The following is a 14102-nucleotide window of genomic DNA, read 5'->3' as shown; positions in this document are numbered from 1 at the left end:
ACCTTAGAAGGGGCATGCATGTGAGGGTGTGTGGCTGTCATGAAATAAACCTGCACCTCTGACTATGCCACTTCACTACTGCATAATCTAGCAACTTACCCTATTTGTTCTATAAGCCCTTACAGCTGAAACATAGCCAAGTCTAAAAGTTGCGTGAGAAAGACCAAGGCAAAGTTGCGTTAGAAAGACCAAGGCAAAAAACAAGGGTATTGAATTTCCCAAGATGTGCTTTTTTCACAGAGGACAGCCAAAAGATCCTTATAAAGAAGGGATTTGTGTATTTTGGTTGCAATCCCGGCAAGTCGTGCTGAATATATATGCAAAAGGCTTTAACATTTATCAACAGCTCTTCCTTCCTTCCTTTAGAACAATACCATTTCCGTGTTTTGATCCAACCAGAGGAGGGAGAGAGAGAGAGAGACCCAACACCAAATAGCATCTACCCCAGAAGCACCACACACAGCAACCAGGCTTCTTACACGAGAAACACTTGGGGACTCCCTTTGCCTTTGCCATCACACACGTGGAAACCTTCTTACATTGACTATTGGATACTGAGAAAAAGAAAGGAATTGGCATGGGTTTAGTTACAACACTTGCTCTGTTTTCATGAGTCAGCAATCACAAAATATGAGGTCATTCAGTGGACCCCAGTGTGCATGTATTACACGGTTTCATTCCAAACATCTTTTTGCTATATCCAACACAGTGCCTGCAAGTGTAACTCTAAGCACAGGTGTCACCAGCATTTGGCAGAATTGTGCAATATAAGTATAATTTATAACCGCTTGCATTTAAAAAAATGAATTATTTTCTTATAAAATTTAAATATCTGACCAAGTTCAATTATAACTTTTAGAACGGTTTACATTTATATATTTTAAAAGGCAACACATTCTATTATAACACAAAATAAAAGAGCAGCAATTAACATTGCATGCCCAGCCGCAGTCCCCTCTCCCGGTGCACATAACTGCTGAGTAAAAGGAATGGACACAACAACGGTCTGGGATTTAAACGGGCACAACTTTATTGATTTCAGATGTGGGAAGCTTTGGCATAGGCACTGGGTGTGCATCCCTCTCAGCCCCCCCCCCCGGCTGGGGGAACTGAGGCATGACAGGGTCTATTTGGGGGTGGATCCACTGCAAAACGCAGGTTTGCTTGGATGGCCCCCAAGCGCCAAGGGAAGCTCTATGGCCTGCTAGCCCTATGCAGTTGGCTCTTTGGGCAGACACTTCCCTCCAGACCCCTCTAACGGGGTACCCTGTTAACATCACCACAAGGAATAGGGGTGGGTGAATCACCACCTCACCACACCCCGATTAGATGAAAGACTACATGATTCCGCCCAAGGCCTAAAACGCCAAAGTTGTGACTAGTGATATGGGGATGGCGAAACCTGCAGAGCAAGGAAAATTCCTTCCTGGCTCCGAAAACAGCAACCATCACAAGGCTACAGCAAAGCCCGGCTAGCTGAAAAGAAATGGTTAGAGCAGTAATCAACTATTAATGAAGGGAGGGGAAGAGTGGGTGGTGCTCCCGGCTGACTGGATGCTGTGCTGAGTGGTTGGCTGGGCTAAGTAGATGGCCATGCCCCCCCCCCCGGGCCACTCATGGATTGGCTCATTTGAAGGAGGGGTTTGGTGAGAACTTAGCGTTGCATGTCTGCATGAAAGAGGAAGCGTCACATCAAGCTGCAACCGCTACTCACTGGCAAGATGGTAGAAAAATATTAAACAGTTCTAGCTGCCACTACCTTTAACCACAGCACCAGAGGGGCCCCCATCACTGCCACCGATCATTGTCCTCGTGGATTATGGCATTAATTTTTTTAAGAATAAAAAGGAAGCATGATGCTGCCATCCTTCAAGAATGCAGTTACTACCTGAACTGGTGAAATGGTTCGTACACACACACACACACACACACACACACACGGCCTCCTCCACCACTTGGTTATTTCCAATGTAGCTTCATGGAGTGTCAGCCAACATCCTGCCCTCCTCTGGCCTGATCCACTTCTACTTGAACTCATATTCAATTGCATTTTAAATTTTTGCTTGTCGCGCATTGCCCTGAGCTCTTTTTAAAGGAAAGGTGATTCATAGCTAGCCTAAATAAATAAATAAAATTCTGATATGCTATTTCACAGTCTGTCCTTGGCCCACCTTGGAGATATTAGTAGCCATGGCAGATGCCCCAAGTTAGGATTATGCCAAACACTGCAACTCTTAACGGTTAACCCCAGAGGAGCTTTGTTGAAATGAATGGGAACTGCACAAGAGAATGGATCTCAGACATTTTTGTAAATTGTTTTATTATTTTAAAGAACTGTACCCTTACTTTATTCCCCCCTCCCAAAGGGGATCCAAAACAGTTAATAAAACAGAAAATATCATTCAGTATTCAATAACATGTTTCACATACACTGTTCCTAACAACAGCAATAATAAAGCCAAAATATTAACATAATAAATCAACAACCCATAACAATTTCTAGGAATTCTTTGAAACCCCTAGCCAAGATTGTTCCTTGTGCACCAACCTATTTAAATGATTGAGTCAATGAAAATGGGGGTAGAGTATTGCCAAAAAAGAGCACATAGAGTTGCATAAAACATGTACATGCTGTTTTAGCCATAGTTATTATAATCAACATAGAAATACAATACGTCTCACCATAGTGGAAAAGACTGACCAAGTGAGTTTTATGCCTGGCCTGCCAGCTGTTGCTGGGCAATTTCAAGGCCTCTGCTTTCCTTTCTTATGGTTCTTTATCTTGAACCAAACAGAAGGCATATTGAAGTGAAGGACTATCCTCTGGAAATCCTTTAGAAGATGGAGGACTGTCATCTGTAAAGTAGGACACATGGCCACCCAAGGGCTGAAAATCAGAACACCATAAGTTTATAGGACAGTGGTAAGGCAGGCACACACATTTATTCTACATGGTAGTTCACAGCATGCCTTGTCTGCTACTTGTCTTCACTCTTGATCTGCATGAGCTTTGGACTATGCATCTGTTCATTGTAAAACAAGATGGTACCGGTAGCACACAGGGAACAATAAGGACCAGTAGATTCAAAGCTATCCTTCTGAAATCTGAAAGTGCAAGGCCTTGGGAAATAAAGATCTTTGGGGCAGAGTGTCTTGAAACCACAAAGTCTGAATCAAAATTGAGTGACTTCAGTCAATCCCTGTATCAAGCTGAGTATCACATTGCTGTTAACAAGTTGAATTTCTTACCTTTGCACTCAAAATGAAGCACATGCCTTAACTGCTGCAAGCACAGACTTTTTTTGCATTTCACTTCTCCCATGCCAAGCTATCGAGACTGCCCAGTATCTTACTCACCCATCCCTTTAGTATGGTTGAAGTCTCCTTTCACCACTTTGCAGGTTTTGCCATCTCCATTGCAGATGCCGCAACGATCTTCTTTGGCAGCTGATCCGATGATCCCATCACAGCCAATTTTCTAATGATAACAAGAGGTTCTTCATTATTTTGATGGAAAATATTTGCAAAGGGGTCTGTTTTGATTAAGCACAGGATTGCAAAGAGAAAACTGGACGTTAGAAGAGGTGTTGTTGGGTAGGGCCAAAGTTGCTGTTAGAAAGGGAAACTGCAAAATGGATCTATTAAAAAAAAACCAATGAGAATCTTGCCAACATCCTGCCCTCCTCTGGCCTGATCCACTTCAGCATTTGTCAACCCTAGGTGGAGGTTGTGATTGATTGCAGTTGGGTATAGAGAGGACTTTTGGAGAGTTAGTTTTGTGTTTTTGCCTAATGTCTTACGGTGTGTATGTGTTTTCCTTCCTTGTGATAAGTTCCTGTGGGTTCTGCTTAAGCACCTGCCACTCAATCTGGAGAGACTCCTCCCCCTGAAGAGGACACTAGAATCTGAAGACCCTGCCTGTCTCCAGAAAGGGGAGTCATAACTATCAGGAATGTCATTCCCCCAATCTGTAAACTGAAATTCACGGTAAGAAAAAAAAATCCCCTCTCATATGAATGTTTGTATGTTATTTTCACTATGATATGCATTTACACACACAATTTACCCTAGTACAGTGGACGTAATCCGTGATGGAGGCACGCCCGCAACCCGCAGTGTTTGCATCCTGAAGTGCCACGCCTACGCAGGCGCGATTTGGCGCTTCTGCGCATGTGCAAGCGGCGAAACCTGGAAGTAACCCTCACCGGTACTTCCGGGTTTCCTGTGGTCCACAACCCAAAAACACGTAACCCGAAGCAGCCGTAAGATGAGGTATGACTGCATATGCATTTACGGTATGTACACATGGAGAACTGCATTGCATATTTTGTAGAATTTCAAAAAATGACTGTGTTCTGCTTGTTTTGGGAAGTATAAATTAGGCAGCTTTGCCTTTAAATGCAAACTGCATCAAATTTCTCCTCCATCATTAGACTCCAGTGCAGGTGTAATGGAACTACATTTCCCCCCCCCACGCCCTCCCCTACCTGGCACGGGTCGCAGGGCTGTGGATGCGGCAGTGGCTACTATACTCCATTAAACCCTGCCACTGCTGGTCGGGGATTTGGACTTCATCCTACGTGTCTTTTGGCTCCCACGTACGTCAGGGCCATTTAGCTGTTGTCTTGGGAGTACTGCCTTACAATATTGGGTGACTGCCTTTTGCAAAACATCTGTGATGGCCGTTACAGAAATTTAGATGTTGTTAAATCCCTTCTTTTCAGAAACTTTTAAACTCCATTGGGAAAGGGCTTACATTTTGCAAGTAAAAAAGAAAAGAAAAAAGAATACTGTACAAGGGGCAAGTTTCCAAAACTTGGGGTGAGGGGAAGCTCGAGGTGCTCTTAATAAACATAGCTATTCTAACACAATTCTCAAATCATTCTTGTTTTTGGATATTTTCCAACACTCACATAGAACTTTAGAGTATTTAAAGATGCTATTATTGAATTCAGCAAGCAGCTGGGATGTTACAAAGAGAGAATTATTGTATAAAGTAGAGAATAATGATCAGTGGTGGAAACAGTTGAATCAAGAAGAAAATGCTCATGCCTATTAAAAGAAAGTGTGTGTGTGCGTGCGCACATGCACACACACGCCTGTGTTCAAGAAATGCAGGCAATTGTGTTTTATTTACTTGGGGTAAATACTTAGGGTAGTTTTACGATGAGGTCAGATAGCTCTCCAAATAGCCTACATCCAGGTCACTGAGGGCTTTACAGATTAAAAACAACACCCCAAATTGTGTCAATAAATTAGATGTTAGGAAACGGTGTTTGAGAAGGTTGGGGTATACCTAGGAGTTGGCCAAGTTGGCAGCCACAAGAATCCAAAGAAACCAGAGGATGCACTAGAAGTCCTCCAGAAGACGCTTGAGCTATTGGGCAAATACCCTTGAAGAACATCACTTAACCTCCTCCAGCTGTTCAAGTCTAATATACCAAGTGCACATCATCATGCAATATTGGGTTACTGCAATGCGCTCCATTTGGGGTTTCCCTTGTGCTTGATCTGGAAGCTATAGTTTGTGCAGAATGCTACAGTACAATTGCTGACAGAAGTGAAACCCTATCAGCATATAACACCTCTGCTCAGAGACCTGCACTGGTTGCCAAAGTGCTACCGGTCCAAATTCAAGGTGTTGCTATTAGTATATAAAGCCTTTAATAAAGTGCTTCTTAAATTTGGGTTCTCAGCGGTTGCTGGACTACAACTTCCATCATCCCTAGCTAGCAGGAACCAGTGGTCAGGGATGATGGGAGTTGTTGTACAACAACAGCTGGAGACCCAAGTTTGAGAAACGTTGCCTTTGGACCTGGCTTACTTGGGAGATTGCCTTACCCCAGGCACCCCCAAATTGCGGCCCTCCAGATGCGGCCCTCCAACTCCCATGATCCCTAGCTAACAGGACCAGTGGTCAGGGAAGATGGGAATTGTAGCCCAAAACATCTGGAGGGCCGAAGTTTGGGGGTGCCTGCCTTACCCCATACACGCCCACTTGGCTGCTTCAATCTATAGAACCGGCACTGTTACAGGTGCAACATAATACTTCAATGCATTTGTAAAAAACAAAACAAAACAGACTTTTAGGGTGGCAACACCCACACTTTTTTATGTTCTAAATAGTTGGTTTTCACTGGTTGTTGTTGTTTTATTACCAAGAATTTAATTGTTTTATTCTTGTTGAAAAACATGTTGAGGTTGTAAGTGGTATATAAATCTTGTGAGATAAATGAAATGAAATGAAATAAACAATGCTTAGCATAGAAACCTAGCTTTGCATATACATGCTCAGGTAAACTTTGGTTCAATATGAAAACATCTTCATATCCTGCATTTAAAAAGACTGCGCCATCTCTGGGAATTCACATTTCTTCTAGCTTTCAATAATTCTCACTGCAGCAGGGAGATAGGACCCAGGGACATAATTTTCATGTGGGGGGTATTTTCAAATAAACAGTTCTCGGCCCGAAAACCGAGGCCCTATGGTCCTTGCAAGAGGATGTAATCACAGCTAAGCACAGTCACAGTTCCAGTAATTCCCTGAACACATTTTATGCTGCCTGCTAGCCTTTCCCAACAGACATGCCTTTGCTGAAGCTTAACATATCATCCTCATTATTATCATCTTCCATAGTTAAGTCATGCACAAGGCAAATATTATTGCTTAGAGAGAATAACAAAAAAAGTTACTCCACCTGGCACTTGCCATGAACGCAGAGGTCAGTCTCGTAAGGCCCGCATGGTGTACCATCGACTACCCTGTCAGACACCAACACAGGGGAATCCTTTCCAAACAGGGAGCAATAAAGTTCACAGGGCTTATCTGAAACACACACACAAAAACACCATGCAAGAAAATTGACTTAACCATCTCATGTACACAAAGCACTTGAAAATTATTAGGACATGTATATGATATACAACAGATAAGATGGTATTCAATTAATGCGAACTGTCAGTGCAAGAATTTATCCTTGTGCAATGGGACTTCCTTCCATAGCTGCCAAGTCTCCCGTAGTCCTCGAGAAATCCCCATTTTTCCAGCTGTTCGTAGCTGAAAAAACGGATTTTTTTGTTTTTCCCCGGTTTATTCTGGCGCGGCGGCCATTTTGGAACTGGGCGGAGCATGCTCAGAGGCGACTTTTGATGCTGCTCTGCCCAGTTCCAAAATGGCTGCAGTGCAACTTTTGGCGCGGCGGCCATTTTGGAACTGGGCAAAGCAGCATCAAAAGTCACTTCTGAGCATGCTCCGCCCAGTTCCAAAATGGCGGCAGCGCTACTTCCGCCCGGTCCCTTATTTCTCCGACAGCAACTTGGCAGGTATGCTTCCTTCACTTCTCTTCAGATCTAGGGGGCCAAAGTGGGCGGGGGGGAGTGGAAAGATGTTCCACTGTACAAGCAGAAATCCTTATGCCAGCAAATAGTGCTACTTTGGATACAAACCACTATTTCGTACGGTAAAAGATGTAAATTTACTTGTATTAATTTAGATAAACGTGGATACCAAACCCACAGGCAATGCAATTCCGAATGCTTGGCCCCCAACAATCTCACGGAACATCGTAGAACAAAATGCAGTGCAACAGCAGGTTTAATTTGTTTTTTAATTATAACAGTTGCATCTGTTTATGTAACTAGATGTAACTGCCCTGAAACTTTATGATGAAAGGTGGGCAAGAAATCTTATAGGCAGACAATAAAATAAATATAAATCAGCAAGTTATATTATCTAAACTATCACCACCAAAACAACAGTATGTACTGGCCTATTTGGTCATTGAAAAGCCAGCACAGTACATATTCTAAATGAATTGCCACACATATGTGTATATCACTCAGTGACTCCATGTTAATAAGTTTAAAATAATACATAAACAAAACCATAAAAATAAAAAACTGTACTGAAGGGTGGGAGGCAGGGGGAAATAATGTACAAGCGTACAGAAATGTACCATCCATGATGACAGCAGTCCAAAGGCTTTTCTTCTTGTTGGTGTACCTCTCATGAGTCTGGCACTGCTGGTCTCGGAATGTGGGCACCCCTTTGGGGCAGGGCAAGTTTTCACAAACTGTGTGTTCGACACTCGTGCCACGGCAGTTTTTGCCTCCGGGTCCAGGGCTGTTAGTGAAGAAAAGCATGGGTAGCCATTAGCAGGAGACAGCTAACGGGTCATAAATGCAATACTGTTGTCAGCGTAGGACTCTGAGATGGAACTACAGGGTCCCACCCAGCAGAACAAACCAGAGGGGCCCCACATGCAGGAGGGCTGTTTTGTCATATTTGAAGTAATACGTGTGTGTGTGTGTGTGTGTGTGTGTGTGTGTGTGTGTGTGTGTTTAACCTAGCAAAGGGAGAATGTACTGTAGACCTTGGAAGCACACATGTCTGTCTGAGCAGAATTTTAGCAATTTGAGTTGTGCTAAGACTAGATGAGCTCTCAAAGGGAGAAAAAAGTAAGGCTTGTGAAAGACAACTTCCCATGTGAGGTCTACCAAATATTAATCATGATAGGGAAATGGAACATCCATTCCCAGAGGAAGTATACCTCTTAAAATCAGCTTTGGGGAGCAAACAACAGGAGACCTGCATCACCTTTAATCCCCGCTTCTGGCTTCCCAGTAGTATCTGCAAGACCTTCTGTTGTAAACAGAATACTGGGCCATATGCACCCTTGTTAGAATCCAACAGGACTCTAACCACTCTTAATCCCAACCACTAAAATCAATTTTTTAAAAAACATTACCATGAAATAAGCAGCATTTGTGTCAGCAGAATTTTCTGGCCAGTTAACTGGGAGGTGAAGGTTAACCAACAAAACCACTAGTCCTCATTCCTCTCTAAAAGGTACTTTTTTTGCTGACTACGGCACTGTAACCCTGATGGGGCTGCCAGATGGGGAGACAGAACAAGAGCCCATCGAGCCCACTACTCTCTACTGCAGTGGCTTTCAAGCATTGGCCTGTGGACTACAAGCTTCAATCAGGTGTAAGGATGGAGAACAATTGAGAATATCTGTACTTGGCCCTGGCCATTATTTATTTACTTTTTTCCTGATGATGGAAACAGGCTGTTTTGAACAGGGCTGGCTTATCAAACAAGCTAACAAACAGTGCACATCATTTTCATAGTATGCTGTCGGTGAAAGACTTGGGATCTTCATTTCTTATCACCTTCAAGTCTAAATACAGAAGTGGGATAAATGCTGAACCTGTCCCAAGAGTAAAGCTTTTTTCACATAAACAACTTTATGTGAAGTTGACTTCACATGACTTTGCTCATGAAAACAAGCAAATCCCTTGCATTTGAAAGAAAGACTACGGTTATTAAGAGTTATGCATGTGCTTCGGTTTACAGAACAAAAACGTTTATTATGTACTGTAATCCATTAAGTTCCTTAGAATTTTTCAAGTGGTCTGGAGGTGGAGGAGCTTGTGAACCACAGATCTACTTCAATGGGTAGCAGCGGTCCAATATCTGAGGCAATGGTCCTTTCCAGCCAAAAGGTTCTTCAACCAGATGCTAGGAATTGACCCTGGGACCTTCTGCATGCAGAGCATATGATCCAGCACTCAGCTACTGGCCCTCCTTAACTCAAAACTCACCACACTGGACTGTCATTTATAACATCCTCTTACCACCCCCATTGATTTCTAAAGCTCTTTACATTTAACACAGCTGCTGAGTTCTAGCATGCAAAATGGTTGCACAGTATGGGTGGGGAACATGATCTCTGTATACACAAGTTACCTTGTTAATAGAATCCGCTGAATAAAATCCAAACCCGAATGCTTTCCTGTCTCAGATGCTACACGTGGGAGAAGCTCATGCTAAAGCTCCCGGGATCTAATCCTCGTTATCTAAATAAGGCCTAAAACATCCAATTCCTAAATCCTCCTTGGCCAGGCAGAATTTCCATAAAAGATTCCAATCTGCAGCTGGAACTCATCTGCGTCACCATGCCAGGAGTGTCTTTTGTGAAGAACCGTGCCACTACCAAACACACACACACCACAAACACACACGTGTTTAATCAATGAAGTTAGGGAAGGGCCACAGCTCAGTGACAGAGCATCTGCTATGAACGCAGAAGGTCCCAGCCCCAGGCTCCGTTTCTGGCATCTCTAGTTAAAAGAATAAGAACACAGGAAGTCACCTTATGGCATTGAGTCAGACCATGGCTCCATCTAGTCCAGAATTTACTCTGATTAGCAGCAACTCCCTGCGATTTCGGAGGGGGGGGGCTTTCCCCTGCCTGTCAGGAGTATGGGCAGGAGTCAGGCTCTGGGGCCTGTAGTGCTTTGCAGGACTGGGGCATGCCTCAACTTGTGCTGGAGAAGCAAGGTGTGGCCACACAGGTGAAGTCCTCAGCTTGTGCTGGAGAAGCAAGGAGTAATCACCCAGGTGAGGCCACTTGAGATCTCACTGCACCTGGTGGCAGGAGCTGGGAGGGATAAAAGCCCAGCATTTCCCTTCAGCTCTTTGCCACAGCAACGCTATCCCTGCCTGGTTGCATCTGGCCTCCTGTTCCTTGGACCCTTGCCTTATTGCTGCCGTGGTTCTTGGACCCCTGCCTCGCCTTCGCCTTGCTCCTGCCCCGTGGACCTTTGCCTTGCTTCTCGTTCCTGGATCCTTCGCCTTGCTCCTTGCTCCTTGGACCATTGCTTCGCTTTCGCCTTGCTCCTGCCCCGTGGACCTTCGCCTTGCTTCTTGTTCCTGGATCCTTCGTCTTGCTCCTTGCTCCTTGGACCCTTGCTTTGCCTTCGCCTTGCTCTTGCCCCGTGGACCTTCGCCTTGCTTCTTGTTCCTGGACCCTCGCTTTGCCTTCGCCCTGCTTCGTGCCCCGTGGACCTTCGCCTCTGCCTTCGACCCTGCTTCTTCACCACCATCTTGCCTCTGGTCCTGACGCCTGCCGACCGGACCGTGACACTGCCCAGCATGGAGACCAGGTAGGATCAGCTTGCAAGTGACACGAACACCCTCCCCTGCCTGAGGCCCTAGAGCAGGCGTCGGCAACGTTTCCCGGCCATGGGCTGGATCATCACCACTGACGCTGGTCCGTGGGCCGGACACGCTCCGCACTTGCGCAGAAGCAATTTCCAGTGCTGCGCTGCCCATTTCCAGAGTGCCGGAAATCGCTTCTGTGCATGCTCGGACATGCGCAGAAGCGATTTCCAGCTTCTGGGCATGGGCAGCGCGGCACCAGAAATCGCTTCTGTGCATGCCTGGACATGCGCAGAAGCGATTTCTGGTGTATGGGCATGCCCAGACGCTGTTTCTGGCATCTGCATGTGCAGGTGCCATTTTCGGCACCACTCAGCGAGTCCCCGCGCCGCGTGCCGACGGTTTAGCGTGGTGTGGTGCGGGAACTTGCCGAGCGGGCGGCTCGGTGACCGGGCAGCTCATGGGCCGGATAAACGGCCTCCGTGGGTTGCATCCAGCCCATGGGCCAGAGGTTGCCTGCTATGGTTAGTTAGAACAGGTAATACTGAGCTAGATGGATGAATAGCCGGACCTGTTGCAAGCCAACTTAATGTGTGCCTATGCTCTTTTTTTTTGAAAAGGAGTCAAATACCTGTTAGAAATGAAAATGCATCAATGGCAAAGGAAGGAAGGAGGGCAAAACTCTTGAGAGTAGTAGTAGCATGGTAGCCAAGATGCTGAACTGTGAGCTAGCAAACCCAGGATTCCTATCCCACCTTTGCCACCAAATCACTCAGACGTTATTCACGTGAAGGAGCGATGTGGGGAGGAAAGGGCTGTGAAGTCTCACCTCTGCCCCTGGCAGATGACTCAGGGTTTCCCCCAGCCCTGTCCCAGCTTCTGCACATTCCCTTTACTGGGAAACAAAAGGGGGGGGAGTGCTGTTGTGCTCAGGTCATTCTGGTGGGCTTGCTATAGGCATCTGGATGGTCACTGTGAGAACAGGATGCTGGACTAGTTGGGCCTTTGGTATGATCCACTAGGGCTCTTCTTATGTTCATTTTCTCTGGCTCCCGGAACCCTGATAATGGAGGGCTCCGGGACTCAGAGAGGCCTAGACGCATAGGTTTCCCTGCCACAGACATCCATCTTAATTCCGGGATCAGAGGAGACACGTGTCATTTTACACACACACACCGGTCCCTTTATGCAAGTAATTTAAAAAAGAACCCTCCTCAAAATTCATCAACATTTGAGTGTAAATTTCTCCTAATATACACATTTTTGCAAAGCACTTTTTCTTAATATAACACATTTTTTGTATGTTATTTTCCCTTAGGCATGCACATTTACCCAGTATATGCATTTTTGTACTCTTTGCATGGCTGGAGAACAGCAGTGCAAAATTCATTTTAAAAAGTAAGAATTTTCGGGGGAAATTCAGGAAAGTGGGATGGCTGGGTTTTGATTTGCATATTGTTTTGGAAGATGGACAAAATCAATTTTCTCCTCCATCCCTGGCAGAGAACACCACCACCATTACTGAATTCCCCAAACGAAGTATTTTTTAAATCCTCAACCAATAGTTTTGGACAGCAAATAAACCAGCTGCCGAAGAACAAAGAATGCAGACAGGAATATAAAGTGAATCTATAGAGAGAGAGAGAGTGAAACAGGATCGTGTGCCATTTACGAGCCAAGAACTTACATGAGCAAAAGAATGTGAAAAATCAGCGCAAAAATCTGGTGCATTAAAGTAAGAGGCACCGGAGAGATTTGGTTTTACTGAAGTTGATGCACACATTACATTTCTAGTCCGCTCAAGCAGATTTTGTTGACCCCAGATATCCACATAGCGTGTACTATCTAGGCAACTATAGATGAGATTGGCACACAGCATGGTAATTTCTGTGATTTTTCATAGTATTGGGCCTTGAGCAATGCTGCAGCTTTGAGTGATGTGTACTGGAGAGTTAGCTTATGCACAAAAGAAATGAGGAAATGGCAAGGAAAGCAGACCAAGCTACAAAGGAGTCTGCTGAAGTAACGGCTGTATCTTTTGGCCTCTTCCACAGCCTACTTTATTTAATACATTTGTATACCACAGCTTTTCTGTGAAACTCAAGGAGGCATACAGGACCAGAAGGTCTTGTGTCGTGTCAAGGCACGGTCCAACCCTGGTTTGGTTCAGCCAGAGCATCTGTTTTGCACGCAGAAGACCTTAGGTCCAATTCCAGGCATCTCCAGGTACTACTAGAAGATAACCCTAGCTGATACCCTGGAGAGCTGCTGCCAGTCAGGGTAGACTATACTAAGCTAGATGGACCAACAGTCTGACTCAGCATAAGGCAGCGTCCTAGGTTATGTAAGATTCCTTCAGGCTTTAATGTCTCCTTGGAATGAGGCAACTTACGGTGGATTGTCACATTTGCGTTGTCTGAATCTGGCACCGGTCCCACACGTCCTGCTGCACATGCTCCACTGGCTCCACATGCTCCAGTCTCCATCTACATGTTCGGGGATGGGAGTTTTGCTGACACACTCCCCAGTTCGGCACCACTGGAATGGAACAGGGGTTAAATAGCGTGGCCAGTGGCTTGAACGCCACAGGTGCTTTGAAACAAATAAGGGAATGGCTACAAGGATGCAGTTAAGCACAAGCGGAAGCACTTGTTAAGCTGAAATAAAGAGAAATTACAGGTATATACCAGCCATTACCACAGGCAACTCAAGGTGCTTCTCATCTTTTTATCTCCATATCAACCCTGAGAGATGGTGACCGGCACAAAGTCACTCAATGAACTTCATGGTTGGAGTGTGTGCCCATAGTTCTGGACCCTTGCGGTCGCAATATCCTCTTGGAATTAGGTAAATAAATATTGGAGATAAATGTTTCTTTACTCTTGTCATCAGGAGTCTCTCTATATAGAGATTAAAACTCTTTCTCTGAAACTGAACCCCCGGTGTCGTTTTGACTATCTTTTGTCCTTGCCTGGGCGCAACTTAAAGGACCCTTAATGGCTGATGTAAAAGCAGTTGTAAAAACTGCAATCAGAGCCTTGAAACACTTTTGAGGTGATAGTATTATTATTTATTCAATTTATATTTTCCCGCCCTTTATCAAAAGATCCCAGGGGGGTGTACAATGTTAAAAAGACATCACAGAACATCAATGATA

The 14102-nt window shown here is 44.9% G+C and overlaps 1 protein-coding gene across 2 annotated transcripts in view; it reads right to left on the bottom strand.

Moving 5' to 3' along the window:
- ADAMTS17 (ADAM metallopeptidase with thrombospondin type 1 motif 17) overlaps positions 1-14102 on the bottom strand; it is a 164433-nt gene that overhangs the window by 52567 nt on the left and 97764 nt on the right. Inside the window, exons 12-16 of one of the 2 annotated variants that reach the window (XM_035130683.2) lie at positions 13338-13483; positions 7956-8122; positions 6699-6826; positions 3358-3478; positions 480-554 (exon numbers count right to left, since the gene is read on the bottom strand). In XM_035130683.2, the coding sequence (XP_034986574.1) occupies positions 480-554; positions 3358-3478; positions 6699-6826; positions 7956-8122; positions 13338-13483 (637 nt within the window). The remainder of the gene's footprint in view (positions 1-479; positions 555-3357; positions 3479-6698; positions 6827-7955; positions 8123-13337; positions 13484-14102) is intronic. The other variant, XM_035130684.2, reaches the window with a different exon arrangement.

This window comes from Zootoca vivipara, chromosome 14, assembly GCF_963506605.1.
Source record: "Zootoca vivipara chromosome 14, rZooViv1.1, whole genome shotgun sequence".
NCBI lineage: Eukaryota > Metazoa > Chordata > Lepidosauria > Squamata > Lacertidae > Zootoca > Zootoca vivipara.
This window is presented reverse-complemented; position numbering and strand designations above follow the sequence as displayed.